This window comes from Myotis myotis, unplaced genomic scaffold (genome assembly GCF_014108235.1).
Source record: "Myotis myotis isolate mMyoMyo1 unplaced genomic scaffold, mMyoMyo1.p scaffold_m19_p_7, whole genome shotgun sequence".
Taxonomy (NCBI): domain Eukaryota; kingdom Metazoa; phylum Chordata; class Mammalia; order Chiroptera; family Vespertilionidae; genus Myotis; species Myotis myotis.
Genome location: NW_023416379.1, coordinates 76,696,450 through 76,721,485, shown reverse-complemented (window position 1 = coordinate 76,721,485; position 25,036 = coordinate 76,696,450). Strand labels below are relative to the sequence as shown.

The following is a 25,036-nucleotide window of genomic DNA, read 5'->3' as shown; positions in this document are numbered from 1 at the left end:
TTTTTAAATATATTTTATTGAAATTTTACAGAGAGGAAGGGAGAGGGATAGAGAGTTAGAAACATCGATGAGAGAGAAACATCGATCAGCTGCCTCCTGCACACTACCCACTGGGGATGTGCCCGCAACGAAGGTACATGCCCTTGACTAGAATCGAACCTAGGACCCTTGAGTCCGCAGGCTGATGCTCTATCCACTGAGCCAAACCGGTTAGGGCTGCAGCACTATTTTAAATGTAAAATTTTAAATAATCACTTGCATAGGGGAAAAATGAGCATTATAGTCAGACAATGAAATACAACACAATGGAAATGAATAAACTAGATTTACACATATTAACATGGATATATCTTGAAACCAAATGTTGAGTGAAAAAATATTGTCAAAAGAATATTTCTTGTATAAGCCACTTATATAAATTTCAAAAATAGTCAAAGTGGCATTAGATAAAGGTCTTATAGATATTAAGGAATGGGAAATCGCAACCACCTTCAGGTTAGTGATATTCCTCTAGGAGAGTGAGAAAGAAAGGGAGACCTGGGAACTTGGATTTTATCTGTCATGTCTTATTTCTATAAAACATTGAAACAGATAGTGTGTAATATAAATATTTGCTAAATCTAGGTATTAGGTACCTGGGTGCCATGTGTTAGGTCGGAGAGAGCCCAGGATCGGATACATGCAGACCTGTGACGAGATAATGGACTCCCCCTGGCATTCCTAACAGATCAACGTGCCAGACACAGACACTGGCTTCTCCCTGAACACCTTGCTGACCCCCTGCAGCTGAAACTTCCTCAGCTGAATACCTCAGCTCATGTTCCCGCCCCTCACCCAACCGCAGTATAAAAAAAGCGCCCCCCTCCCTGTTGGTGTGAATCCACGTGCCCTGTCCTTGGGGTACATGGGTCTCCCAGGGACGCAGAATAAACTTTCCTTCCTTCCTTCCTTTTCTGATCAACTCTTTTTATTTCCTTCGCCGCCTCCTGAGCCACCTAACCTAACACCATGTTATTTCCCTTTTTAAAAATGTTTCAATTACTTCATGATTTTTAATTTAAAAAGGCAATGAAAACAGTTCAAGGAAATTCACTATGTCTTTGAAGAATTGAAACAGTTCTAAGTGTCAAAGTTTATTTGGGCAGAACACATGTAGCTTTAGAAACATAAACTTAATTTAGATTTTAGGTTCACAGAACAATTGAGGGGAAGGTATGGAGATATCCCCTATATGCGCCCCCCCCCCCCCACATGCTAATGGCCCTCTCCCATTCCCCAGTATGAACCTACAGTGACACATCACTCAAGTCCATAGTTTAAACTATGGCTCACTCTTGGTGTTGTTCACTATGGTTTGGACAAATGTATTAATTATGTAGTTTCCGTTACAAAGTTCTGTCTTAAAACTGGAATTATCTAAGACTTAATGGGAAAAGCTGCTCCCTTCTGAACATAGAACATCTGTGTCTCAGCCCCAGCTCTTCCTGTGCTAATGGGAATATCAATGTCTCCAGTTACAGAGGGAAGCAGGTCACCTCCTCCCACCCCTCATCATGAAGGAACCAGCTCACAGATGCAGTGAATCCACCAAGGCCACACTGATTGTTCCTGAAACGACTGGCGTTAGACATTCTCTCCATTAGGAGAGTCACGAATCATTGTGAAGCAAACAAAAGGAAATTAGGGTATGGAAACTGCTCGGTGCTTTTGCAGGTCTGGGTTGAACTCCATGTAGCTCACACTGCTGCTGCTTGAAAATGTAGCTTGAAAATCTCTGGCCCATAGGAAGCCTGGATAGAGCACTGGCTGTGAGTCAGAGGGTCTCCGTGTGAATTCCAGCCTCGGCCTTGGCTGTGACCTGCATGACTCTGGGCCTAAGTTTACTTACCATCAAGTAGGGGGAAGAATCAATTACACACAGAGTCCCCAGCACAAGATGGACACAAAGAGTGCCTTAAAATGTTATTTTTTTTCACCCTCCTTAACTACCCAGGCACAGGGCATAGAAGACCCTATGCTTGACTGGAGGTGGTGAGGCAGACAGGGAACCAATAATTGCAATGGAGTGAGACAGGGACCAACCTGGACACATTCTGAGTACTCTGATGTAATTGAAAAAGCAGCAAGTAACTACTACGCTGTGTGGCCATTTAGCAAATCCGGATTTCAATGTCTCCCCTTGTAAAATGGTTGTCTGCTCACCAGGCTACTGATTCAAAAGTGAGAGCATAAAACATGAAAGTGTTTGGCCTGTCAGGAAGCATTGTACTAATAGGAGGCATTGCTCAGTTTGCCCTCCTACAGGCCTCACCCAAGAACTATGTGGTGGAGACACTAAGGCCTATGATACATGGCAAAGAGGAATTGGGGTGGCTCACCACCTGTCCTGAAAATAAGGTCAGCCTGGGTAATCTGGGTGAGCCCAGTGTGGATACAAGCGTCCTTTAAACGTGGAAGAGGAGGCAGAAGTTCAGGGTCAGAGAAAATTTTGAAGATGCTCCACTGCTGGCCTTGAAGACAGAGGAAGGAGCCACAAACCAACGGAATGAAGTTGGGCCCAAGAAGCTGGCAAAGGCAAGGACACAGATCTGTCCCAGAGTCTCCAGAATAGGTGTGATTTTAGCTCTTAAACCCATTTCAGACTTCTAACCTCCAGAACTGTAAAACAATGCATGTGTGTTGTTTCTAAGCCATTTAAGGTTGAGGTAATTTGTTAACAGTGGCAACAGGAAACAAATACAAACCCAGCCTCAGTCCTCGGGAGACAGCAGCATGAGGATGGGTGACTGCAGAAGGCAGCCCAGAGTGTGAGTCCCACTTTTCTTCTTTTAAGTGTCACTGTCATCAAAACAGAGACACTGACTTAAATGGCCCCGTCGTGGCCTATCAGGAGGACGTGGCCTTTCATTAAAGTTCTAGATCCATCTGGCTCTGGCATGCAAAGGCTGTGCCCATCTCTACACACCAATGGCCCCAGTATATTCCATGACGGACACTGAGCATGGATGCCTCCAAGCAGTCCCAACTCCTACCCCTCATTTCTTTTAAGCCAAACACTGTGCACCAACTGCTGGAGTCCATTCATTGTCTTCACTACCTGAGTTTAGACAGAGACCCCCAAAAGCTAGTAACCTTTGAAGTCCTAGCAAAGGTCAGAACTGTGCACCACCCAGTTAATCTAGGAACCACCCAGTTAATTTAGGTAATAATAGTTGAAGCATCCCCACCTTAGTTCACTTAATTCCTTAGATACTTATGTAGATCCTTGTTGATTATTGTTAATCAGATACTCCCGGAAATCTATTGATGAGCTAATCAGATAGTTTGTCTATTCCTGGAAATTGTCTGCTGATCTGTGTGTCATTGAAACCTCCTTACCCCAAGGGCTATTCCAGATCAATAAAAGATTGGAGCAGCCTGAGCATGGGTGGAAGTCCTTCGGGACTTGCCCGCCTGGTCCCCCAATACTGCAGAATTATCTCGTGTCATTTTCTCTCATTTGTTGTGCGGCTCCTCTTTCAGATAGGATGGCTTCACATTTGTCAGTTTCTTCCCACTTTGTAGGCTAGAAGGGCAGCACTTAAGAGCTATGAACTATAGTTTCAGGAGTATAAGCCACTAGATTTCAGCAGTCTTCGATAAATATTGCAAGGAATTAAAGTGAAATTGGATTCAAAAGAAAGTAAACACACCATTAAACCACAACAGTTTGCTAAATCTTGTAAAAATCACTGGCCTCTGCTTTGAAGAACTTCCTCACCAAAAAATAAATAAATAAGTAAGTAAGTAAGTAAATAAAATCCAGCAGTTAGCAGCCACCTGTGCCCACACAGGTCAATCCTACAGCCTCCCGATGTTCGGGCTTGTGAGGGTTTTCCAATATGGGCGAGTTAGTACTTTGAGTAATATTTCCAAGTCTGGTATCACGCACGGGTCCCAAACAGCCAGGAAAACGAAAAGATAGAATGAAATATGTTGCAAGAGTTTAGTAAAACGCATGAAAATTAAAATGCTAAGACCACTCCGTTTTAAACGCCTATAAATAAGTCGCATCCACGGATGGGAATCCGGAGACTTTGTTCTAGCCCGTTGGTAGGTACCGCACCCGCCACAACGCGGTGGAAAGCAGGTCCGGGTGGACAAAGGAATATCCAACAGGTAAAGACATCAGGGTACCGAAGCCCGTGACATTGAGCGGGTGGCGGACGTAGTCCCAGGAGCTGGCGCGCAGGCCCAGGGCCCAGGGCAGCTCCCACAGGCAGATGAGCGTCACATAAACGGGCCCCCGCTGCCAGGAGCTCCAGCCGCGACTGTAGCGAAGGTAGAAACAAAGCTTTTCCACCACGAAGTTGCAGCTGCCGCACATGAAGAACGACCAGAGCGACGTGTGGCCACCGGTGGCCCGGTCCCCCTGTCCCAGCTCCTCAAAGAAGAAGGTGAAGATCTCCTCCCCAAAGGCGTGCATCCCGTGAAACAGAAAGCGGAGCAGGTCCGGCAGCCCCTTGCTGGGGGCTCCGGCGCCGGGGGGGGGGGGGGGCAGGGGTCTGGGCTTGGGCCTGGGCTGGGGCAGGGGCCGGGGCAGGGGCAGGGGCAGGGGCGGGGCAGGGGCAAGGGCAGGGGCGGGGCAGGGGCAAGGGTAGGGGCCGGGGCAGGGGCCGGGGCCGGGGCAGGGGCCGGGGCAGGGGCGGGGCAGGGGCAAGGGCAGGGGCAGGAGCCGGTGCAGCGCCGGGTCGCGGCTGCAGCTCCGCCGGCACCGCAAGCGCAGGAAGCGCCGCAGGAGCACTTGCAGGTGGTGGGGCGCCCGCAGGGGCTGCAGCGCCATGTCCTGCGCCCCGGCGCCCCCGCGCCCCCCGGCCCGCGCCCTGGCTGAGCAGCGGCGCCCGGGCCGCCAGGGTCCGCAGCCCCAGGGGCGCCAACGGGGAGAGGAGGACACTGAAGACGGAGGCGCCCGGGCAGCGCCGCCGCTGCAGGTGGACCTTCTCCAGGGCAACGGGGTGAGCAGGTGCAGGAGGCGGCGGGGGCAGGGGGGCGGGGGTGGGGGCGAGGAGAAGCCCAGCATCCGGAGGTCTGGGCTGCGAGCCAAGCGCCGCTCGGACGACAACAGCACGTCCAGGGGATCCGTGCCTCCCGCAGCAGCAGAGGCGCCTCCAGGCGGCAGCTCGGCGCCCTCGGCCGCCGCTTCAGCAGCGGACAGCGGCTCGGGGCTGCCGGCGGTGCCTCGCCTCCTCGCCCGCTGGGGCCCCCCGGCCGCCCCTCCGCGCCGACCCCTTGCGGTCCGCGTCTCTGCCCGCCATGGGGCTCCTGCAAACCCCATCTTCTCTGGGGCCCAGCCCGCCGCCTCCGCCGCAGGCTCAGCAAAGCATAAAGCGAGCAGCGACGCCCCTGCCCCTGGCCCTCTCCTCTCTTTTCTTCTTTCAACACTTACCCAGTTCATGTAGGGAGCTATTTCCCCCCTTATAAAAACACACTGGTGGGTGAGCATATACAGTAGTACTGGTAACTAAACATTCATTAAGAGAAAGTCAATTTTAAAGGAAAAACAGTAATATTATTGATTGTGAACATTTATCAAGTGTTTTTTATATACCTCACTCTCTGCCAAGCAATTTATATGCACTTCCTCATTCACTCAGTTCAGATAATGAAACTATGGCTGCAAGAAGGAACTTGTCCAGGTCACAGAGACAGTACCTGGTCTGAACCATCATCAGTCAGATCAGAGCCCAGGCTCTACCAGGGGGAACAGAAAGACAGCTGTTCATGGCTAATGTGACCCCTCCGTGGGGTGTTCCCTCCACCCTTCCCACACCACAAGCAGTGGTTCTCTTCATGTTCCTACAGCACTGTGCTCACCCCCTCCTTCTGCTCTGATCACATCAATGCCAGGTATGTGTCTGACAGGGTGAGCTGGTCCATTTTCACTCATGACCAGTGTTAGGAAGCATATACTCTCCTTTCTCATTGCCATGAGGGGGTAACAGAAGCAGGAGAATAAATACAGAGATCAGAAACCTGGTGTTGGCTACTTCGCGGTATAAACTAGGGCACATTGTTTAACCCTCTGAACCTTAGGTTACTCAAACGTAACGTGGGATAATGATGCCAGGGTTACCCTGTAATGAGAATGAATGGGAAATGTGTCTGTGTGTCTGTGAGGGGCTGGGATAATGATGCCAGTGTTACCCTGTAATGAGAATGAATGGGAACTGTGTCTGTGTGTCCGTGAGGGGCTGGCACAGTGCCTAGCACAGCACAGGTGCTCAGTGAGCATTCTTCTCTCCACCTCTCTCCTGTTCAGTCCCCCGACCACCTTGATTCTGACTCTTCTGCTCCACCTTATATAGCATTCCAGCTGCTAAGTGTTACCTGTTATGGGCTGCATGCGTTATCTATTACTGTGCAACAAATGGCCCTAAACTCAGCAGCTTAAAACAACAGACATTTATTATCTCAAAGTGTCTGTGGTTCAGGATCCAGGAAGCTTCGCTGCTGGTTCTGGTTCAGACCCTCCTGAGACTGCAGCCAAGATGTCAGCTGGAGCTGTGGTCATCTCAAGGCTCAAGGCCGGGAGCATCTGCTCCAGGTTCGCTCATGTGGCTGTTGACCTGCTTTAGGAGGCTGGCTTCCCAGCTGACTCATGTGGGTCTCTCCACAGGGCTGTCACAGCCTGTGGCAGCTTATTTCCCCAGAGCACACAATCCAAGAGAGAGCAGGAGAGCATCCAAGATGGAAGCCATAGACTTTATAAAAAAAAAAACCACTTTATCGTTGAAAGTATTACATATGTCTCCCCTTTCCCCCACTAACCTATTCTAGCTGGCCTTCACTCCCCATCCCAAGTCTTCACCCCCTATTGTCTGTGTCCATAGGTTATGCATGTATGCATACAAGTTCACTAATTGTTCTCTTCCCACCCACCCACCCTCCCCTGCCTTCCCTCTGAGGTTTGACAGTTTATCAATGCTTTTATGTCTCTGGATCCATTTTTGTTCATCAGTTTATTTTGTTCATTATATGCCACCTATGACTGAGATCATGTGATACTTATCTTTCTCTGATTGGCTTATTTGAGTTACCATAATGCTCTCTAGGTTCATCCATTCTATTGCAAATGGTAAAAGTTCTTTCATTTTTACAGCTGTGTAGTATTCCATTATGTAGATGTACCACTATTTTTTTAATCCACTCATCTGCTTATGGGCACTTAGGCTGTTTTCAAATCTTAGCTATTGTAAATGGCGCTGCTATGAACATAGGGGTGCATATATTCTGTCTGATTGGTGTTACTGCGATCTTGGAATATATTCCTAGAAGTGGGATTACTGGGTTAAATGGAAGTTGCATTTTTAATATTTTTTCAGAAACTCCAAACTGTTTTTTACAGAGGCTGCACCAGTCTGCATTTCCACCAGCACTTTATGAGGGTTCCCTTTTCTCCACATTTTCACCAACACTTGTCATTCATTGATGATAGCCATTCTGGCAGCTGTGCTATTCATTCTTGAGAAAGAAGAACAAGGTTGAAGAAATCAAGCTCCCTAATTTCAAACCATATTACAAAGCTATAGTAATCAAAACAGTATGGTATTGGCATAAAAACAGACACAGAGACCAATGGATCAGAATAAAAAGCCCTAAAAGAAACACATGCATATATGGTCAATTAATTTATGACAAAGGAGGCTAAAATATTCCATAGAAAAGGATAGACTCTTTAATAAATTGTCTTGGAAAAGCTGAACAGCCACAAGCAAAAGAAAATTGGACCCCTATATACTTCAATACAGAAAAATCAACTCAAAATGGATTAAAGACTTAAATTTATGACCTGAAAACATACATTCCTAGAATAAAACATAGAGCTTCTTGACATTGGATTTTTTCATTTGACACCAAAAAGAAAAGGCAATAAAGCAAAAATAAGCAAGTGGGACTACTAAAAAGTTTCAAAATAAAAAGTTTCTGCAAAGCAAAAGAAACCAAGAAAATGAAAAGGCAACCTATGGAATGGAAGAAAATATTTTCAAATCATATATATGATAAGGAGTTAATATCCAAAATATAAAAAGAACTCATACAACTCAATAGCAAAATAGGAAACCATCCAATTGAAAAATGGGCAGGGGAACGACATAGACATTTTTCTAAAGAATACATCCAAATCTTAAATAAATGCATGAAACGGTGCTAAAAATAACTAATCATCAGAGAAATTCAAATCAAAACCACAGTCCATATTACACCTGTTAGGATGGCTCTCATAAAAAAGAAACAATAAGTGTTGGCAAGGATGCATAGAAAAGGGAAGCCTTGCAAACTGCTGGTGGGAATGTAGTCTGGCACAGGCACGATGGGAAACAGTGTGGAGTCCCTCAAGAAATTAAAAACAAAACAAAACACACAACTGGCATATGATCCAGCAAGCCCACATCTGAGTCTATATTCAAAGGAAATGAAAAGAGGGTCTTCCAGCCATATCCAAATGCTGCATGCAATAGAATATTATTCAGGTATGAGGAAAAAGAAGAAATCCTGCCATTTGCAACAACATGGGTAGATCCTGAGGGCATTATGCTACGTGAACTAAGTCAAACAGAGAAAGGCCAATACTGCATGGTATCACTTATATATGGACTTTTAAAAAAGTTCAAACTCATAGAAACAGAGTAGAAAGGTGGTTTCCGGGGGCTAGAGCAGGTGGGAGGGGCCAATCCATGGGGATGAGGAGGGGAGGTGGTGGACAGAGTGTGGGGAGCAGAGATGGAGACTCAGGGGAGTGAGAAGCAGGGGCTGAGAGCATCCTCACTGCTGGGCGGTGCCTGTCCTGCTGGACAATGACCACAAACCGAGCTCCTGTGAACAGACCCATTGACTAGGTCACGTTGTGCAGGTTCCACGTCCCACATGTCCTCTCCGGGTAAGCACACGTGTGGCCAGGTCTCTGCTCCTCACTGAGCCCACTGCCAGGCTCACTCACTCGGTTGTGTGAAGGCAGATTCCTGCAGATGGGGGACTGAGGTCCCCGTCTCCCTGCTGGCTGCCAGCTAGAGCCCCTGAGCTCCCAGAGGATGCCTGCGGCCCTGGACCGTGGCCCCTGCAGTACACCCAGGCCTTCCCCCACGTGGAGGCTCTCTGACTCCCCTCCACCCCATCCCTCCTGCAGCACCTGTGCCTCCAGCCAGAGAAACTTCTCTGCTTTCAGGGTCCATGTGCCCTGATTGGCCACCCAGATCACCCAGGACAGTGGCCCCATCCAAGGTCCTTACCCTGCATCACCTCGCCCACGTCCCTTTGCCGGGTCAGGAACCTCCTCACAGGCTCCATGGATTCCGCTGGGCATCTCTGGGGACCACTGTTCAGCCTTCCGCATCTGATTTTATTGAAATCACCGAGGATCAAAGGGGGAGCCCTCTGGGGAGGGTGACAGTGAGCCAGGAGCTGAAGGAAATCAGGAATGGCCTCGGGGCCCACAGCAAATACCTACAAGGAAGGGGCTGGGGCTCCAATCTGATGGCAGAAGATTCATAGGAGAAAATGTTCAGGGGGGAGTGAGGAACATGGGGCACCAGGTCTGGGGGCGGGGGAGACACCCCATAGGAAGATACTTCAGAGGCAGCTGTGTCCTGGGGAGACCAGGTTTCCCTCAGAGCTGCGAGGTACAGGAGGATGCCGGGAGGGCTGTGCACATTGGGCGGGTCCTGGGCTGAGAACCCTGGGAAGGACAGTGGGGAGGTTTCAGGAGTTGGGGAGGTGTTGTGCGAGGAGACAGTGTATGTGTGTGTGTGTGTGTGTGTGTGTGTGTGTGTGTGTGTGTGTGTGTTGGGGGGAGGGGTGCCTGTGGAGAGGAGCATGTAGGGTGTTTGGGAGACTGAGTGACCAAGACAAACAGGGACAGGACAGAATGAGGTCAGTCCTGGTGGATTCAGGGCTGATGGTGGCGGTGAGTGTGTGAGAGAGGAGGTGGGAGGAGCACAGTTTTGGGGCTGTCACTTGGGCTCTGAGGATGGAGATGAGGAGGTTTAGGGTGTTCAGGTCTTCATTCCAGTGTGTGGGGCCTTTCTGGATCAGGGGTTGGATGCCTGAGGGAAAGGAGGGATCTTAGAGGATGTGCATTGGCTCATTCTAGACCAGCCATGGGCAAACTACGGCCTGCGGGCCGGATCTGGCCGATTTGAAATGAATAAAACTATTGAAAAAAAAGACCGTACCCTTTTATGTAATGATGTTTACTTTGAATTTATTTTAGTTCACACAAACACTCCATCCATGCTTTTGTTCCGGCCCTCCGGTCCAGTTTAAGAACCCATTGTAGCCCTCGAGTCAAAAAGTTTGCCCACCCCTGTTAGACCCTGAGAGAGGGGCTGTGCTCACAGGAGGCCTCAGGGACAGCTTGGGGTTGGAGCTGTGATCTCTGGGGCGCCAGGTGTGACCCCTGGCACAGGGGACCCTCTGCTGTCCTTCTGGGGGACAGAAGGCCCTGGGGAGCTGTGCTTTAGCCCCAATAGTCCCAATGTGCATCTCCTCACTGTGGAAGATTGTGTAGACATTGAGATGTGGTTCCCAAATAAGAGATGTTGTTATTTTGAAAACTGAGTTTGAAAAAGAAAGAAAGAAAGAAAGAAAGAAAGAAAGAAAGAAAGAAAGAAAGAAAGAAAGAAAGAAAGGAAGGAAGAAAGGAAGAAAGGAAGAAAGAAAGATATAGGGAGTTGAAGAACATGTTTCTACTTTTCAGGTTTCCATGGTGTTGTCCTCAAGGGATTGGTGAGAGGGGTGGCAGTGAGTAGATGGAAACCTCAGAGATGGCTCCTGGCTCCTGAGCACTCTTCTCAGTCAATCCCTGTCCTGTCCTGACCTTGACACTGTGGAGCCCAAGACTCGCCAAAGCTTCTTGACTCCCCGCCCAGCCCCCCCCCCCGATGCCCCGTCTTCAAGTCAGCCCCCTCTGACCCACTCACAGCACAGCCCCTGCCAGGGCGCAGGCAGCCTCCGGAGCAGCGCGGCGGCGCCCCCGTGTGGCCACAGGGCTGAGGACAGAAGAACCAGCTCCCCTTTCTGCTGCTCAGTCAGGACCTCCCAGGGTGTCCCTCTGCTGCCAGCACCAGAACAGGGCTTTGAACGCAGGAGGGGGCCCTTTCCTCTGTCAAATTCGGGGTGCAAAGTGTTTCTCCAAATGCACACTGATGTTGATGCTTCCTCCCCATTGAGTGGACGCTGCCTCAGGAAAGAGCGAGGTCTCCTGGGCCATAACCGCTGGCTCCCAGGTCCAGCTGCACCCCACAATCAAACCAGGAGTCCTTAGTCTCCCGGATGGGACCTTGGACACCCAAGAACCTGTCCCCTGTTTCTGCTGCTGCCTCTGAAGCTAGAGCACCTTCCTCCTGGGAACTAGTGCCGCTTGTCTCAGAGCTGGGATGGGGGTGGGGCAGGGGTGTCAGGCCTGGGAAGGCAAGAATGCCCCTGAGGAGGTCAGGGGGAGTCAGCACACAGAGGGGTAGAGGCTTCAGGGAGGAGAGCAGGAGGGGAGGGTGTGCCACGGGACCTCTACTGGTGTTTGGAAGGGGTCCTCCGGGTCACAGACAGCAAATGGCTGGGCTGGCCCTATAGGGATGAGCCCTGGTCCCAAAATTTTGGGGTTTCCAAGGTCCCACTGACTGGGCCAGTATCCCTGCCAAGTCTGAGCCCAGCCCCGAGCAGCAGGCTGTCCTGGCCTTCAGTGGTCCCTTCCTCCCCTGTGACACTACAGGCCTCGGGCCAGGCTGAGGGCCCTGAGGACCAGGCGCTGAACCTGGGTGTGGGCTGCGCACCACACTGGGCGACAAGGACCTCAGCGAGAGGACCCAGGCTGCCCATGGCCCAGCTGCCATACCGTCACCCTCCACAGCCTGTGGCCAGAGGACCCCGGGGTCCCATCTCTTTCCTCTGTGGGGACCCACCCACCTGCCTCCTCAGATAGGACCCTCCCCACCCTGCTCTCTGCTCCCCCCATCCCTGAACTTAGGAACTCTGCAGCCTCACCCCTAAGCCTCATTCCTACCCTGACAGCTGAGCCAGGACGCTGGGGGTGCTATAGGCTGAAGGTTTGTGTCCCCTCAAGATTCACAGGTAGAAACCTAACCCCCATGTGCTGGTATTTGGAGGTGAGGCCTTTGGAAGGCGATTGGCATATGAGGGTGGAGCCCTGATAACAGAGACTCCAGAGAGCTGCCTGGCCTTGCCCACATGTGGGGACACAGTGAGTGGACGGGCATCTAAGAACCAGGAGTGGCCCTCACCAGACACTGAATCTACTGGCACCTTGATTTGAACTTCTCAGCCTCTAGAACTGGGAAAAATAAGCTCTGTCATTCATAAGCCAGGCTATGGTACTGTTTAAGCTGCTGAACAGGCAGGGGGTCCGCAAGCCAGGGGAGGGCTCCCCAGAGCCCCATGTGTGGCAGCTGAGCTATGGCTGCCTCTGAGCATCAGTCATCCCTGACCCTGAAACCTACCCAGACCCCCAGACCCAGCCCAAAGGACTCAGAGGCAGGTGGTGGGCAGGCGCCGAGCTCTGTAGGAGACCAGAGTCTGGGGGCACTGAGCATCAGGCTTGAGGAGGGGCTCCAGAAACGGAGACCAGCAGGTAGGTAACAAAATCACACATCAGAGGAAAAGCATTTATGGACTGAGCTGTGTCCCCCAAAATTCATATGTTGAGGCATCAACTCTCCAATGTGACTGCATTTAGAGGCAGAGCCTTTAAGGCAGTGGTTCTCAACCTTGGCTGCACATTAGAATCACCTGGGAATCTTGTTAAAATCCTGATTTCTGGGCCTCATCCTCCAGAAATTCTGTTTCTTTGTTACTAATAATGAGGCCCAGAAATCAGGATTTTAACAAGATTCCCAGGTGATTCTAATGTGCAGCCAAGGTTGAGAACCACTTAAAGTTTAAGGAGATCATTAAGGTTAAATGAGGTCATGGGTTGGGGCTCTAATTGGATAGCACAGGTGGTTATAAGAGAAAGATATCAGATACCTACACCCCCCTCTCCCTGCACACACAGAGGAAAGGCCATGGTAAGACATGGGGAGAGACAGCCATCTACAAGCCAGGAAGAGGGCCCTCAACCAGAAACCACATTGCCTGGCACTTTGATCTTGGACTTGAAGCCTCCAGAACTGGGAGAAAATAAACCTGTAGTGTTTCAGCCGCCCAGTCAGGGGTGTTTGGTTATGGCAGCCCCATCGGACTGAGACAGGCTCCAAACCAAGCACAGTGACCCTCCTTCCCGTCTCAGATCAGCTGTAAGGAGCCCGGTCAGCATTTTCTCACTCCTTCATCCTCTACGATGTCATGAGGGCCTCTGTGCCAGGCTTCACATTAGGCCTGGTAAACATTTCTTGAAAACAGACACCCGCTCTCCTGATGCTGACAGTCTGACAGGAGAGACAGATAATAATGAGAACAGAGGAATAGCAGTGAATTCTATGGTCTGTGTTCCTGTTATCACCCCTGGGTAACAAACAATCCCACAGTAAAACAACCTTTTTATTCTCTCCCGTTCTCTGGTTGACGGGGCTCAGCCGACAGTTCTTCTGCTGCATGTTACATGGGGTTGGGCTGCAGTCACTGGGGCCTGACTGGTGAATTGTTCGTATATGTTTCTGTCAGTCTGTATTTAGCCTCTACAAGATGGCAAATTTGAAATTCTTTATCTCTTCACCCTTTTCTTCCAATGCAAACACCCTCCCCTCTAACAAACCCCAGTTTGTTATCTGTATCTGGGTCTGTTTTTTATTTTGTTTGTTCATTTATTTTGATTTTTAAATTCCACATATAAGTGACTTCTTTTACTTAGCACAATACTATCTAAATCAGGGGTGGGCAAACTTTTTGACTCGAGGGCCACAATGGATTCTTAAACTGGACTGGAGGGCCGAAACAAAAGCATGGATGGAGTGTTTGTGTGAACTAAAATAAATTCAAAGTAAACATCATTACATAAAAGGGTACGGTCTTTTTTATTTTATTTTTTTTTAGTTTTATTCATTTTAAATAGTAGTTTGCCCACGACTGAAAATCCATCCATGCTGTTACAAGTGATAAGATTTCATTCTTTTTATAGCTGAGTAATATTCCATTATATATGTCTAGAGGCTGGGTGCATGAAATTCGTGCATGGAGGAGTGGTGGTGGTGGGGGGGAGGGTCCCTCAGCCCGACCTGCAACCTCTCTAATTTGGGAGCCCTCAGGGGATATCCAACTGCCAATTTAGGCCTGATCCCACACTGGCATTTCGACATCCCTCTCGCAATCTGGGACCTCTGGCTCCTAACCTGCCTGCCTGCCCTAACCACTCTGCATGCCTGCCTGATCCCCCTAACTGCTCTCCCCTGCTGACCTGGTCACCCCAAACTATCCTCCCCTGTTGGCCTGGTCACCCCTAACTGCCCTCCCCTGCTGACCTGGTCACCCCTAACTGTCCTCCCCAGTCGGCCTGGTCACCCCTAACTGCCTTCCCCTGCCATCCTGGTCACCGCTAACTGCCCTCCCCTGATGGCCTTGTCGCCCCTATTAACTTTTTAAAAATCTTATCCCCTTTACACACAATTGTATTTGACTTTCTTATTGGCTTCTCCCTCTGACACATTTTTCCTCTTTCCTTTATGTAACACTTTTTCGTACTGATTCATTATTTATATACTTTTCTTTCCTCTTTATTTCCTAGTTCTGTTCCATCAGCCTTCTTCCCATCTTTCTCCTACCCTCCCTCCTTCCCTCCCTCCCTCCCCTCATTCCTTCTTTCCTTTATCTTTACCCCTGCCCTCCCTACCCTTTTCCTTCCTTCCCACCTTAATTTTTTTCTTCACTTCCTCCCTCGGACCTGTTTTGCTCCCTCCCCCATTTCTTTCTTCTTCCCATTCTCCTTTTTAGCTGTACCAGCTCCCCTTTAAAACTTTTCTTCCCACCGTCTTTATCTCTCATCCTACGGGGGTTGGGGGGGATGGTGGGGGGCCGGGTTAGTGGCGCCCCCAGGCAGAGTGCTCTCAGACCAGGCGTGTGCACCCGGGAGAAAAAGAGGACTCCAGCACCAGGCAGGGATGCAGCCTCACTTCCCCCGCCCGGTGCTGGGTGCAGGGAAGCAAGGCAGCCAGTGCGCCCCATTTCCCTGAAGCACCTGAGATGCTGCTCAGAAGGTGCCTAGCCAACTGAGGCCAAGAAGGGTGGGGAGTGTTTGCTTCTATCCCATGTTGGTGCTTACTGTCCACCCAGGTTCCTTTCAATGAGCAAGAAGCCATTACCCAGGAGCAGGCCACACCCTCAGCCCAGCACCCTCTCCTGCTGTGGGGCAGAACCCCCAGAGCAGGGCCTCTAGGGCACCAGACTGACCACTCTCCTCCCCAAAGGGGACCTGACTCCCACTGAGGGGGGTGCAGGGGTGCAGGGGCAGGCAGGGCCCTGGTGAAGCCCCAGGTTTCCACACCTGCCCCTGGCTCAGAAGCGAGGGGTCTCAACCCTCCCGGGGAGTCAGCCCGGGCACAGAAAGTCCCCCTGCTGTGTGTGTGCACAGCCTCCTGCTGGTCTGTCAATATGCAAATTGGTCATTACTGTGATCCTGTTAGGACCAATTTGCATATTACCTCTTTATTATATAGATAGATCTTCTATGACTGTATTACTGTCAATCTCTCCTTTTATACCCATTAATATTTGCTAAATATAGCATTTAGGTGCTCCTATGTTGAGTGCATTAATGTTTAGAAGGGTTACATCCTCTGGTTGGATTGATCCCGTTATCATTATGAAATGCTCTTCTTTGTCTTTCATTAAAACCTTTGTTTTAAAATCTATTTTACGGGAAGGCCGGGGAAAGTTGGGGGGCAGAAGGGAGGGGTATAAGAGATCAACCGAAGGACTTGTATGCATGCATATATGCATAACCAATGGACATGGGACGCTGGGGGGTGGGGGAGGCCAGGGGATAGTCAAGGGCGGGGGGGGGGGGGGAAGACACATATGTAATACCCTTTGTAATGCTTTAAGCAATAAAAAAATAAAAAAAATAAAATAAAAGCTATTTTATCTGGTGGTAGTATTGCTACCCCAGCTTTTAGTTTGTTTGTTCCCCTTTGCATGAAATATCTCTGTGATCTCTTTACTTTTCGTCTATGTTTTTCCATCTAAAGTCAGTCTCTTATAGACAGCATATATAAGGGTCTTGTTTTGTCATCCATTCAGCTACCCTATGACTTTTGATTGGAGCATTTAATGCATTTAAATTTAAAGTGAATATCAATAGGGATGTAGTTTTTACCATTTTATTATTAAGATTTACGTCTTTTTCCCTTATTTTTTTTTTAAAAGAAGTTTCTTTAACATGTCTTGTAATACTACTTTGGTGAGTGCAAAAAATTCCTCACCATCTCATAAAGAGCAAGCGAGTAGCCCTCCAGATGGGATGTCCTTTATTGGTCACTTGATTTCCAGCCAAACCTGAGTGCCTGCAAAGTACCAAAGTTCCAGGCTCAGATCTTTGCTCCATTTGAAATTTGTCATCCTTATCCATCCCTCACCCAGCAACTGAACTCTCTACGGACAGGACGACAATTCCACACACAAAGAGACTTGGTGAGAGGCAGATATCATGTCCCTCCATAAGAGAGGGAAACCCACGTCCCCCAACATTCATGCATCTGGACCCGTAACCACATGCCAGACTCTGACTCAGGACCAGGTAACAGAGTGGCTGGGACTGCACAGGCTGCATGTGACAAGGGTGGTGGGAGTGGCAGAAACAGTGCCGGTGTCAGGAGCGGCAGAGGGAGCCCTCCTCACCACAGGGCCAGGGCTCAGCGTCAGGGGTCAGTGGTGTGAGCAGTGACATCGGCCCCCAGCAGCAGGGCAGTGGCCTCTGTATAAGACTCCACCTGGCCTGAATGTGGATCAGTTTCTGGCTGTGTGACCTGAACCTTGTACTTTTCCCAAAATACTATTAGACCCCAATATCATATATATACTACTTTATATCTAAACTAGAAAAGATTGGGATTCCATTGTTTGCTCCAAGAATTATTATCTGGGGACCGGTTTCAGAGAGCAAGCCTTCAGAGATGTTATTCTACCCCATGGCAGAGAAAACGACACGTAACTCCCAACATCATGTCTCATAACAGGTGGTACATGCCCTCCCTTCTCTTTCTGAGGAAAAATCAAAACCTTTAAATGTGATCTAAAGCCCCTCCCCGCCCTGAGCTCTGGCACTGGCCTCAGTGGTTCCCAGGCTGGCTGAGCCCAGGATTGCTTGTGAGCTTCTTACAAAACCTCCAGCCTCTCCCAGACCCACAGACCCAGAGAATTAGGCACAGACAGGAACCACCTGTGTAACACCTGCAGGTGAGGCTGACACACAGACACGGGGATCCTGGTCTGGGTTCTCGCTGCTCAATGTGGGATCTGAAGACCAGCAGCATCGGCACCTTGGGACAGAGCCAGCCTCTCACACTCTGCTCCAGGCGTCCTGAGCCAACAAGAGGTCCAGGTGGTTCCTGTGCACAGGAACGCTGGGGGCTCCATGGTCCCTGCGCCTTCTAGACTCGGAGACAGAACAGTGCAGTCGGCTCTGGTGTGTGATCTGATCAGATGGCTCAGCACTGGGTCCTGGTTTCAGTCCTTCTTCCTTGGTCTCCTGTAGCCATCAGTCCCTTGGTGACCTCGTCCATTCTCAAGGTTTTAAATGTCATTTACCTGTGTCGCCTCCCAATTCTGTTTCTCCAACCAACATCTCTCCTGATCTTCAGACTGGTCTGTCCAACTGCAAATCTGATGACTCCCTTGTGTTGCTAACAGACACTCAGCTCCAGCATCTCTTAAAGTGAAGGCCTGTGATGCCCCTCAAATAGGCCGATCCAGTTTCCCCATCTCTGCTAATGGGAACACTGTCTCTCTACATGTACCCTCAGAGATTTTTGGTGACCTTGACCCCTCTCTTGAATGCCCCAGATTAACCATTAGGCTTGCTCTAAAGTCCATCTTCAGAAGGAACCAGAACCCCAGCACGCCCACTCTTTCCACCTTTCAGCCCCTGGAAACCATTCCAGCCTGGAGCCCCTCCCAGCCTCCTCCTGCCTCCCCACTGCCCCCTCACCTCCCACGTGTTCTCAGCTCAGCAGCCACAGTGATCCTTTAAAGGGGGTATCAGGCCGGGCCTCTCCTACTCTAAACTCTCCTGTGGCTCCCTCCTCCCTCAGAGCACAGTCCCTGCCCTTCTTCCATCCTCCAGGCCCAGGAGGTCTGGCCTTGCCTCTGTCTCATCTCCATTACTCTCTGCTCCATTCCCACACTGGCCTCCTCCCTCTTAAACCTGACACACTCCTGTCCCAGGCCATTTCCACACTGGCCACTGCTGGAAAGGACTTCTTCCGACAACCTCAGGGATAATTCCTCATGTCCTTCAATGCTTTCCTCAAGGTCACCTTCCCAAGGAGGCCCCCACTGACTGGCCACCCAAATCAGAGACATGCCCTAGCTGGTTTAGCTCAGTGGATAGAGTGTTGGCCTGCAGACTGAAGAGTCCTGGGTTGGATTCTGGTCAAGGGCACATGCCTGAGATGTGGGCTCGATCCCCAGCAGGGGACGTGCAGGAGGCAGCTGGTCAATGATTCTCTCCCATCATTGATATTTCTCTCTCTCTCTCCCTCTCCCTTTATCTCTGAAATCAATAAAAAAATACATATATACACTTATGATCACCTGATGTTTGCAGGCGGAGAGGGCAGTTGGGAGCAACTGGGCCAAGAGGGGAGAGCAGTTGGGGGCAATCGGGCTGGCAGGGGAGCAGGTAGGCGTCGATCAGGCTGACAGGGGCGTGCTTAGGGGGTGATCAGACAGGCAGGTAGGTGCGCCGTTGGAAGCCAGCAGTCCAGGATTGTGAGAGGGATGTCCAACTGCCGGTTTAGGATCATATCCCGAGGCGTCCCAGATTAGAGAAGGTGCAGGCCGGGCTGAGGGACACCCCTCCTCCCCCAGTGCACAAATTTTGTAGGCAAATTAGGGGTGGTCATAATAATCTGGCCACTCAGTGTATATATTAAAAACAAACAAAAAAAACCACCTATGGTCCGTGTCTCCCACAGCCACACTTGGGCTTGCCTTCCCCATGGCATATTTTCCCAGGACAGTTACCCCTTGTCACACAGACGCCTTCCTTGTTTACTGTGCTTTTTCATTCACTCTGTTTCTTCCCACACAACGTATGTCCCACAGGAAAGCAGCTTCTCTGATTTTCCTTCAATGGTCCCCACATGCAGAAACACTGTCACACATCTGGCACACAACTAATATTGGTTCATGAATGGTCAGTGTAGAGCCCTCCCTATGCTAGAGACACGACTTCATTAACGTGGCCTCAGACCACAGCTGTCCTGTGGCAGCTACAGCACAGCGAGCTCTCACATTGACATCAGGGCACCTGCTCTTCCCACAGAGCGGCTCTCCCTGAATCTACAGGAGACTCTGCTTCAGAAATCCCAGGATTCCCACTGCAGCCAGCGCTAGAGGGAAGGGCAGGGAGAGAGGATGGGCGAGCAGAGCAGAATTCCCACAGGAACTTATCTAAGATGACCAATTACAGGACCCTTCCTCCCTGCTAATTCCAGGACCTGGTTCCTTGTGGAGTTTAGGAAAAGATGGAAAGAACAATCAATTCCTAGAAGGAGCCAAGAGCAGGATGAGACTGAAAAGTCATCTCTCCATACCACGGACTCTTGTGTGCAGGGAGCCCTGAGCCTGTGGGCACAATGACAGACAACTCCCCTCTGGCTGATGCTGGATAGGGGACACTCAAAAGAAGGAAGAGACGAAAACTCAAAACAAGAACACAAACAGGCACAATCCTCTACACCAGCGGTTCTCAACCTGTGGGTCGCAACTCCTTTGGCGGTTGAACGACCCTTTCACAAGGGTCACCTAAGAACATCCTGCATACCAGATATTTACATTATGATTCATAACAGTAGCAACATTACACTTATGAAGTAGCAACGAAAGTAATTTTATGGTGGGGTCACAACATGAGGAACTGTATTTAAAGGGTCAGAAGAACCACTGCTCTACACAAACAAGGAAACAACAAATAAAGTCCCAGAAGATGAGGGCTGAGGACAGGACCCAGGCCTGAGCCTAGGCTGACCCGGACACAGGAAGGCCTTGCTGCCCACGGGTTTGGAGATGTTCCTCATTAGGACAAGTTACAAGGCCTGGGGAGGTTTGAGTCCCTGTGATGGAAAGTCCTGGGGGAACAAGGTTCTACTGAAGGGAGAAGGACAAAGGAGCAGAGAGGTGACCCAGCTGAAGAGAGACCAGGGAACAAACTGGGCACAGCCCTGACCATACTCGGTCCTCACAGCCTCTCCTGTGCCCCCTGCAACAGCCTCAGCACAGCAAACACACAGGATCTGAAAAGTTCACAGTGCTTTCATTTATTTCTCAAAATTTAGGAACGTCTCCTTTAATTTTTTTTAAAAAGTATCTTTTCTTGATTTTCAGAGAGAGAGAGAAAAGAGGAGGGAGAGGCAGATTGAAACATCAATGATGAGAGAGAATCATCCATTGGCTGTCACTTGCATGACCCTGGTGAGAACTGAGCTGAAATCTGGGCATATGCCCTGAAAGGGAATCCAACCATGACTTCCTGGTTCCTGGGTGGGCACTCAGCCACTGAGGCACACCAGCCGGGCTGTTCTCCTTTAAGGAACCCATCACCCCTTCATGGCAAGAAGTGAAGAAGAGTGTATATCCAGACTCTTATTTCAATCAGGCAGTAAGAAGCTGTAGCTGAACGCACCAGGAAGTAAAAACGAATGGGGACGGCCAGCCGCACCTCTATATGACAGGAAAGGCTGGGGAGGGGATGTGGTGGGCAGGGGTGTGCCAGCCTCCCACCTCCTCACGTTATGCTGATAGGAACACACACATTCAGATGCCATTTGCAGGAAGAAATCAGAAGTTCTTGAATCACAAAGTGGGAGCGTGAACAAATCTCCCATCACTCAGTCCCCGACAAGTGCCTCAGGCTGTGGAAGAAAATGATCATGAACAAACTCAGTTCAGTGGCTGTAGGTAGTGACATTCTCAACAGCCCACCGCAGGCTCACTATGTCCCAAAGAGTCCCCATCACCCAGTCCTGTCCCTTTCGTCCCACCCCTGCTATTGTCAGGGTCTCACCTTTAGAAGCCGTGAGAGATACATCAGAGCCCTGGGCACTATCGCTGCCTGGGGTAGAACAAAACAGGACGGGGTCAGAGCCCCCAGGAGAGGAGACTAAGGGAGGAACATGGGGGTGAGGTTCCCCAAGGGATCCAGTCTGTACTATCACAGGATCTCAGGGTCACCCTCCATACTCACTGGCAGCCTGGGCATAGCTCCCTCCTTTTCCACCTGTGGGAAGAAAACATCCTGTGAGAAGACAGGGAGGAGGCAGGGCCATGAGGTTCTAAAGGAACTCCTAGTCCTGGAGCCCAGAGAAGTTTCCAGAACTGTGACTACAGACCCAGGGCAGGATCAGGAAACTTGAAGAAACTACACGTGTGGGGACTGGACCAACCACCCTCCTGGAGGTCTGTCCTCAGCAGGGACCTTTCACCCTGACCTGGGAGTGCTGGGAACCAGGCCCCATCACTAGAATCATCAGGTGATGAATCTGTCCCTCATTTCCACACGTGTCTTACTCAAGAGTGAGTGTCAGCAAATAGGGCCCCACACTGGGCAACCACACGTGTGGGGATGGTACTTGCCATTAATGAAGCAGAACACACTTCTACCTGGGCTTGCAACCCCCAGTGAGACGAGAAACTCAGGCCCCACCCCTTCCCTACCTGAGCGCTTCCTCCTCCACATCACAGCTCCAGCCACAGCTCCAGTGACCACAGCTCCAAGGATGACCAGGCCCACAACCAGGCCCACAGGGGGGATGGTGGCCCAAGGAGACGGCTCTGGGAAGGGAAGGGGATGTGAGGGCCCTGACCCCCAGGCCTCAGCCCCGACCCCAATGAAGTCCTCCACAGGCCCCTGCTCCTTAAGACCAGGCTCTGTGCCCACGCCCCTCCTCACCCCATCTCAGGGTCAGGGGCTCGGGCAGCCCCTCGTGCTGCACATGGCACGTGTATCTCTGCTCCTCTCCAGGGGGCACCACCAGGGCCGCCCACTTCTGGAAGGTCCCATCCCCCGCAGGCCTGGTCTCCACAAACTCCGTGTCCTGGGTCTGCTCCTCCCCATCACGCTGCCAGCTCAGGCTGATGTCCGCAGGGTAGAAGCCCCGGGCCCAGCACCTCAGGGTGACCTCACGGTCAGAGATGGGGTGGTGGGTCACGTGTGTCTTTGGAGGGTCTGAGGAGAAGGGGAGGAAATTCAGGGACTTGGCACTGTCAGGGGACCCTCTAGCAGCCCTCATGTGACCACCTGAGCGTGGACAGGGCACCTGGGGAGGGCGAGGGAGCACACAGCACCACCAGCCTGGACAGAGCACCTGGGGATGGCCTCTCCTCCTTAGAAAGTTCTAGTCAGAGTGACACAGCCCAGGGCAGGAGGCAGGTCTCAGGGGAGAAAGGGATTTCTGGTCCTGTCCTGGGCGGAGGCCAAAGGACTCAGAAAAGTCGGGGTCAGACCTCAGATACACTGGGGGAGGGGCAGGGAGCGGGGCCTGAGAGAGCAAGTCCCCCATGTGTCCCAGAGCCACTGCAGTGCCAATGGGAACCGCTGCTCAGTTCCTTCAGGCTGGTCTCCCCTCTAATTGTCCCTGAGAGACTGCACCCCTAGGTGTCTCTGAGAGAAGGGAGGGCGTCACTGGATCTGAAAAGCCAGGCGGACTCAGTCTCCTGGCCCACAGGAGGGGGGTCTGACACTGACCCTGTGTCCTGTCTCCTTGTGGAGCCCCAGCCCCAGGGGAGACGGGGGAGGCCCCAGGCCCCTGGTACCTGCGCGCTGCAGCACCTCCTTCCCTATCGCCAGGACTCTGTGGAGAAACTCCAGGCACCTGCCCTCCAGGATGTTCCTGACTCGCTCAGCCTCACCGGCTGCCTCCCACTTCCGCCGGGTGATCTGAGCTGCGGTGTCGGCCGCGGTCCAGGAGCGCAGGTCCTCGTTCAGGGCGAGGTAGTCGGTGCCATCGTAAGCGAACTGGTCATAACCGCGTAGGAGGCGGCCGTCCGGTCCCATGTCACAGCCCCGCATCTCCTGGAGCGTGTGAGACCCTGACCCGCCCCGAGGTCAGCGTCGCCCACTGAGCCCCGCCTCCGACCCGCCCGCGGGGATTAAACAGAAACTGAAAGTAAAACGGGTCCAGGTCCCCGCGGGCTCCTCCCGGGTGTGTCTATGGGGGGGAGGGTTGGGGTGAAGCTCGCACTCGGACAATCGGGGCGACCCCGGCCTGTCCGTGGGGATGGGGGCCGGCCCCCGTGGCTCACCGTCCTGGCTCTGGTTGTAGTAGCCGCGCAGGGTCTGCAGGTTCAGTCGGAAAGTCTGTGCGGTGGCCTTGGCGTTCCGCGTGCTCAGGTCCCAATAGCCCGGCTCCACCTGCCCCACCCACGGCGCCCGAGGCTCCGACCTCTGACTCTCGGAGTCGCTGTCGAACCGCTCGAACCGCGTGTCGTCCACGTAGCTGACATCCAGGTACCGGGCCTCCCCGCGGCCGGGCCGGGACACGGCGGTGAAGAACCATCTCAGGGAGTGGGGGCCTGGGGGCCGGAGCGGAGGGGCTGACACCCGGGGTCCGGGGTCGGAGGGACAGGAGAGGGGAAGGGGCCCAAGAGAGGAAACAGGGGCAGCGGGACGTAGAACAGAGGAGTCAGGACGGGATGGGGTCTGGGGTGTCGGCGGAGACGCCCTTTCCCGGGGTCCTGCGCCCCCGCCGGGTGCCCTCGCTCCTCCTCCCCAGAGGCCATTCCCTCCCGACCCCCGCACTCACCCGCCCAGGTCTGGGTCAGGGCCAGGGCCCCCCAGAGCAGCAGGAGGGTTGGGGGCCCCGTGAGCAGCATCCTCAGGGTCTGGGGAGTCTGTGAGTCCTGGTGAGTCCGCAGAGACTTCTAACTGGGGACAAAGGTGACCCTGATTGGCTTCTGTCGCACCTGACACCCAATGGGAGTGAGAACTGGGGCCGCGTCACGAGTATCCAGGAAGGAGGGCCCCGCACAGGTTGTGAGAGGGAGAAGTGAAACTGCGGGGAGGTGGGGACTCCCCAACACTGAGTTTCCCGCTTCAGTCTCCTCCCTGAGGCTGGGCCCCTGAGACCAGGCCTGGGACCTGGGACCTTGCCCTGACCCCTCCCCCTGCACGGAGCTCTGTCACACTGTCTCCCTCAGTCCTGCCCAGGGGCTGTGTGAGAACCAGGGAGACTCCCCAGGCTGGGACCAGCCCTTTCCTCCCCTTCTCCTCCTGGAACCCCTCTCCCTGGAATGCACTCTGCCTCCCACCCTCACCTCTGCCCTGGACTCTTCTAGAGGGAAACTCACCCTGGGACCTTGATGCCAGAGAGCGAGCTCCCTGTGAGAGAAGGCGGGGCACAGGGTCTCCTCTGTAATCCTGGAGGAGCTGGGCCTGAAAAGACCAGTGAAGGGCAGGGGCACCACAGTCTTGGGAAGCCTGGACATCAGGAAGCTAATCTGTAAATGAGTGATTTCAGACGCTTCATATGCAAAGTGTCTAAACAGCCCTGCAGTCAGAGCTACAAAGCTCCTCAACTCTCCTTCCCACACAGGAAGTGTGTGGCTGGGGCTGTTACCTTGTGAAGTGACCTGCATTCCCCAGCCCTGAGCTTGTCCCTGTGCATCCCCCACACCCTCCCTACAGGAGCCCAGGGAGCATGTGTGACTGTGCATTTCACCAGGAGCCTGTGCATCCTCACAGTTGCAGGTGCTCAGTGGGTCACAGTGCCCTTCCCAGCCCTCCTGCCCTGCCATCCTTATGAATTACTCACATGGAAGCAGTGAGCACATTTCATCGGGACACATATTTCTTTCACAAACATGGGTTTTATTATTATTATTCCCATTTTAGAGACAAGGT

General features: G+C 51.8%; 1 protein-coding gene and 1 pseudogene across 9 annotated transcripts in view; both read right to left on the bottom strand.

Annotated features, from left to right (window-relative positions):
- The window catches only part of LOC118659955 (patr class I histocompatibility antigen, A-126 alpha chain-like), a 57,456-nt gene extending 33,359 nt beyond the window's left edge, over nt 1–24,097 (bottom strand). The window contains exons 1-8 of one of the 9 annotated variants that reach the window (XM_036316712.1): nt 23,940–24,096; nt 23,440–23,709; nt 22,951–23,226; nt 22,088–22,363; nt 21,853–21,969; nt 21,383–21,415; nt 21,203–21,298; nt 20,014–21,050 (exon numbers count right to left, since the gene is read on the bottom strand). In XM_036316712.1, coding sequence (XP_036172605.1) covers nt 21,046–21,050; nt 21,203–21,298; nt 21,383–21,415; nt 21,853–21,969; nt 22,088–22,363; nt 22,951–23,226; nt 23,440–23,709; nt 23,940–24,009 — 1,143 coding nt within the window. In that variant the 5' untranslated portion in view covers nt 24,010–24,096 and the 3' untranslated portion in view covers nt 20,014–21,045. Of the gene's footprint in view, nt 1–20,013; nt 21,051–21,202; nt 21,299–21,382; nt 21,416–21,852; nt 21,970–22,087; nt 22,364–22,950; nt 23,227–23,439; nt 23,710–23,939 lie in introns of those variants that run through there. The other 8 variants (XM_036316714.1, XM_036316713.1, XM_036316716.1 and 5 more) reach the window with 8 other exon arrangements.
- Nucleotides 3,364–5,294, bottom strand: LOC118660120 (annotated as a pseudogene).
- Nucleotides 24,098–25,036: the final 939 nt, after the last annotated feature.